Genomic DNA, 4564 nt, shown 5'->3' on the forward strand with positions numbered 1-4564 from the left:
TGCCGTGGGGACACCGTGGGGACACTTTGGGGACGCCGCGGGGATGCCGCGGGGCGGGGGGACACCACGGGGACCCCAAGGGGACACTGAGGGGTGGGGGGGGACACCCCGGGGACGCTGTGGGGACACCGTGGAGACACTTTGGGGACGCCATGGGGTGGAGGGACTCCGTGGGGACAGCATGGGGTGGGGGGACACCACGGGGACCCCATGGGGACACTTTGGGGACACCATGGGGTGGGGGGACGCTGTGGGGACACTTTGGGGATGCCATGGGGACACCAAGGGGTGGGGAGATCCCATGGGGACACTTTGGGGACACTGTGGGGACACCGTGGGGTGGAGGGATGCCGTGGGGACGCCGTGGGGACACCAAGGGGTGAGGGGACCCCGTGGGGACACTTTGGGGACACCGTGGGGTGGAGGGATGCTGTGGGGACACTGTGGGGACACTGTGGGGTGGAGGGATGCCGTGGGGACGCCGTGGGGACACCAAGGGGTGAGGGGACCCCGTGGGGACACTTTGGGGACACCGTGGGGTGGGGGGACACCATGGGGACACCAAGGGGACACTGAGGGGTGGGGGGACACCACGGGGACCCCATGGGGACACTTTGGGGATGCCATGGGGTGGGGGGACACTGTGGGGACGCCCCAGGGACACCAAGGGGACACCAAGGGGCAGGGGGATGCCGTGGGGACACTTTGGGGACACCATGGGGCGGGGGGACACCATGGGGACACGTTGGGGACACCGTGGGACGGAGGGACACCGTGGGGACACCGTGGGGTGGGGGGACGCCCCGGGGACACGCGTGCCGCCCCCCTCCCCCCCCCCCGGCCGCCGGGGTGACGCGTGTGACGCGTGTGACGCGTGTGTCCCCAGGAGCTGGTGTCGGACGCGAACCAGCACGTGAAGTCGGCGCTGGCGTCGGTGATCATGGGGCTGTCGCCGATCCTGGGCAAGGACAACACGGTGGAGCACCTGCTGCCGCTCTTCCTCGCCCAGCTCAAGGACGAGGTGGGTCGTCACGCGGCGTCACGCAATGTCACGCAATGTCACGCGTCGTCACGCATCGTCACACGTAGTTATGGGGCGTCACGGGTCACGCCACGGCCCCGGTGGCGTCTGCTGCCGCTCTTCCTCGCCCAGCTCAAGGACGAGGTGGGTTGTCATGTAATGTCACGGGGCGTCACGCATCATCATGCATCGTCACGGGTCGTCACACGTAGTTATGGGTCGTCACGGGCCGCGTCACGTGTCGTCACGGGGTATCACACGTTGTCACATGTCATTATGGGGCGTCACGGGGCGTCACGGGTCGCGCCACGGCCCCGGTGGCGTCTGCTGCCGCTCTCCCTCGCCCGGCTCAAGGACGAGGTGGGTCGTCATGTAATGTCACGGGGCGTCACGCGTCGTCACACGTCATCACGTGTCGTCACGGGGCGTCACACATCATCATGCATCGTCACGGGTCGTCACACGTAGTTATGGGTCGTCACGGGCCGCGTCACGTGTCGTCACGGGGTATCACGCGTTGTCACGTGTCGTTATGGGGCGTCACGGGGCGTCACGGGTCGCGCCACGGCCCCGGTGGCGTCTGCTGCCGCTCTTCCTCGCCCAGCTCAAGGACGAGGTGGGTCGTCACGCGGCGTCACGCAATGTCACGCCTCGTCACGCAATGTCACGGGGTGTCACGCGGCATCACGTGTCGTTATGGGGCGTCACGGGGCGTCACGGGTCGCGCCACGGCCCCGGTGGCGTCTGCTGCCGCTCTTCCTCGCCCGGCTCAAGGACGAGGTGGGTCGTCACGGGCCACGTCACGCCTCGTCACGCAATGTCACGCGTCGTCACACATCGTCACGTGTCGTCACATGTCGTTATGGGGTGTCACGGGGTGTCACAGGGCATCACGCGTCGTCACGCGTCGTCACGTGATGTCAGGGGTTGTCGCGCGTGTGCCGTGTCCGTGACGCACGCGTGTGCTGGGTCCTGTGACGCGTGTGCGTGTGCCGTGGCGCCCGCGGTGCCCGGCGGTGAGCTGCCGCCCCGCATGCGTGTGCTGAGCCCCCGACACGCGTGTCCTTGCCGTGTCCCCCCCGCAGCGCCCGCAGGTGCGCTGACACGTGTGTCCCATGTCCTGTGTCCCCTCACACGTGTCCCGTGTCCCCCCCCACACGTGTTGTTCCCGTGTCCTGTCCCTGCGGTGCCCGGAGGTGCACTGACGTGTCCCGTGTCCCCTCACATGCGTGTCGTTGCCGTGTTCCCCCCCGCAGTGCCCGGAGGTGCCCTGACACCCGTGTCCCGTGTCCTGTGTCCCCTGACATGTGTCCCGTGTCCCCTAACACGCGTGTCCTGTGTGCCATGTTGCCCTGCGGTGCCCGGAGGTGCCCTGACACACGTGTCCTGTGTCCTGTGTCCCCTAGCACGTGTGTCCCGTGTCCCCTGACACGCGTGTCCTTGCCGTGTTGTTGCCCTGCAGTGCCTGGAGGTGCCCTGACACGTGCGTCCCATGTGCTGTGTCCCCTAACATGTGTGCCCCATGTCCCATGTGCGCTGACACGCGTGTCTTTGCTGTGTCCTGTGTCCCTGCAGTGCCCGGAGGTGCCCTGACATGTGTGTCCCATGTCCCGTGTGTCCCCTAACACGCGTGTCCTTGCCGTGTGCCCGCAGTGCCCAGAGGTGCCCTGACACGTGTCCCGTGTGTCCCCTAATGTGCGTGTGCCGTGTCGCGTGTGCCCGTGGTGCCCGGAGGTGCCCTGACACGTGTGTCCCACGTCCCGTGTGTCCCCTAACACGCGTGTCCTTGCCGTGTTGTTGCCCGCAGTGCCTGGAGGTGCCCTGACACGTGTGTCCCGTGTCCCGTGTGTCCCCTAACACGCGTGTCCTTGCCGTGTCCCATGTCCCCGCAGTGCCCCGAGGTGCCCCGACACGCATGTCCCGCGTCCCATGTGTCCCCTGACACGCGTGTCCTTGCCGTGTCGTTGCCCGCAGTGCCCGGAGGTGCCCCGACACGCGTGTCCCGTGTCCCGTGTGTGCGCTAACACGCGTGTCCTTGCCGTGTCCTTGCCGTGTGCCCGCAGTGCCCCGAGGTGCCCCGACACGCGTGTCCCGCGTCCCGTGTGTCCCCTAACACGCGTGTCCTTGCTGTGTCCTTGCCGTGTGCCCGCAGTGCCCGGAGGTGCCCCGACACACGTGTCCCGTGTGTCCCCTGACACGCGTGTCCTTGCCGTGTCCCATGTCCCCGCAGTGCCCCGAGGTGCCCCGACACGCGTGTCCCGCGTCCCATGTGTGCGCTAACACGCGTGTCCTTGCCGTGTGCCCGCAGTGCCCCGAGGTGCGGCTCAACATCATCTCCAACCTGGACTGCGTCAACGAGGTCATCGGCATCCGGCAGCTGTCGCAGTCGCTGCTGCCGGCCATCGTGGAGCTGGCGGAGGACGCGAAGTGGCGCGTGCGGCTGGCCATCATCGAGTACATGCCGCTGCTGGCCGGGCAGCTGGTGAGCGCTGGGGGGGCGACTGGGAGGCAACTGGGAGCACTGGGAGCACTGGGAGGGCGACTGGGAGCGCTGGGAGCACTGGGAGGGTAACTGGGAGCACTGGGAGGGCGACTGGGAGCACTGGGAGGGCGACTGGGAGGCAACTGGGAGCACTGGGAGCACTGGGAGGGCGACTGGGAGCACTGGGAGCGAGGGCCTGGCCATCATCGAGTACATGCCGCTGCTGGCCGGGCAGCTGGTGAGCGCTGGGAGGGCGACTGGGAGCACTGGGAGGGCAACTGGGAGCACTGGGAGAGGTAGAGACAGGGCACTGCTTCATACTGGTTCATACTGGTTTGTACTGGTTCGTACTGGTTCGTACTGGTTCGTACTGGTTCATACTGGTTCTTACTGGTTCCTGCTGGTGCCGCCGGCAGGGCGTCGAGTTCTTCGACGAGAAGCTCAACTCGCTCTGCATGGCCTGGCTCGTCGACCACGGTGAGCCCGGACGCCTGGGCCCCTGCGGCGGGGGGGGGCTGGGAGGGCACTGGTGGGACTGGGGGGAGGCCCCGGGGGTTACTGGGCATACTGGGAGCCCCTGGTCCGTACTGGGAGTTACTGGTCTGTACTGGGAGGCCCCGGTTCATGCTGGGAGTTACTGGTCCATACTGGGAGGCCCCAGTCCATACTGGGAGCCACTGGTCCATACTGGGAGTTACTGGTCCGTACTGGGAGGCCCCAGTCCATACTGGGAGGCCCCGGTCCATGCTGGGAGCCACTGGTCCGTACTGGGAGGCCCCGGTCCATACTGGGAGGCACTGGTCCATACGGGGAGTTACTGGTCCATGCTGGGAGCCACTGGTCCATACTGGGAGCCCCTGGTCCATACTGGGAGGCACTGGTCCGTACTGGGAGCCCCCGGTCCGTACTGGGAGTTATTGGTCCATACGGGGAGTTACTGGTCCATGCTGGGAGCCCCTGGTCCGTACTGGGAATTACTGGTCCATACTGGGAGTCACTGGTCCGTACTGGGAGTCCCCGGTCCATACTGGGAGGCACTGGTGCGTACTGGGAGGCCCTGG

The 4564-nt window shown here is 67.1% G+C and overlaps 1 protein-coding gene across 1 annotated transcript in view; it reads left to right on the forward strand.

Annotated features, from left to right (window-relative positions):
• The window catches only part of LOC112963845 (serine/threonine-protein phosphatase 2A 65 kDa regulatory subunit A alpha isoform-like), a gene marked incomplete at both ends in the record, with an annotated part of 11726 nt that extends 7168 nt beyond the window's left edge, over nt 1–4558 (forward strand). The window contains 3 exons of the mRNA XM_026061283.1: nt 887–1021; nt 3330–3503; nt 3920–4558. Of these exons, the coding sequence (XP_025917068.1) occupies nt 887–1021; nt 3330–3503; nt 3920–4558 (948 nt within the window). The remainder of the gene's footprint in view (nt 1–886; nt 1022–3329; nt 3504–3919) is intronic.
• Nucleotides 4559–4564: the final 6 nt, after the last annotated feature.

This window comes from Apteryx rowi, unplaced genomic scaffold, assembly GCF_003343035.1.
Source record: "Apteryx rowi isolate R43461 unplaced genomic scaffold, aptRow1 scaffold_1798, whole genome shotgun sequence".
Taxonomy (NCBI): domain Eukaryota; kingdom Metazoa; phylum Chordata; class Aves; order Apterygiformes; family Apterygidae; genus Apteryx; species Apteryx rowi.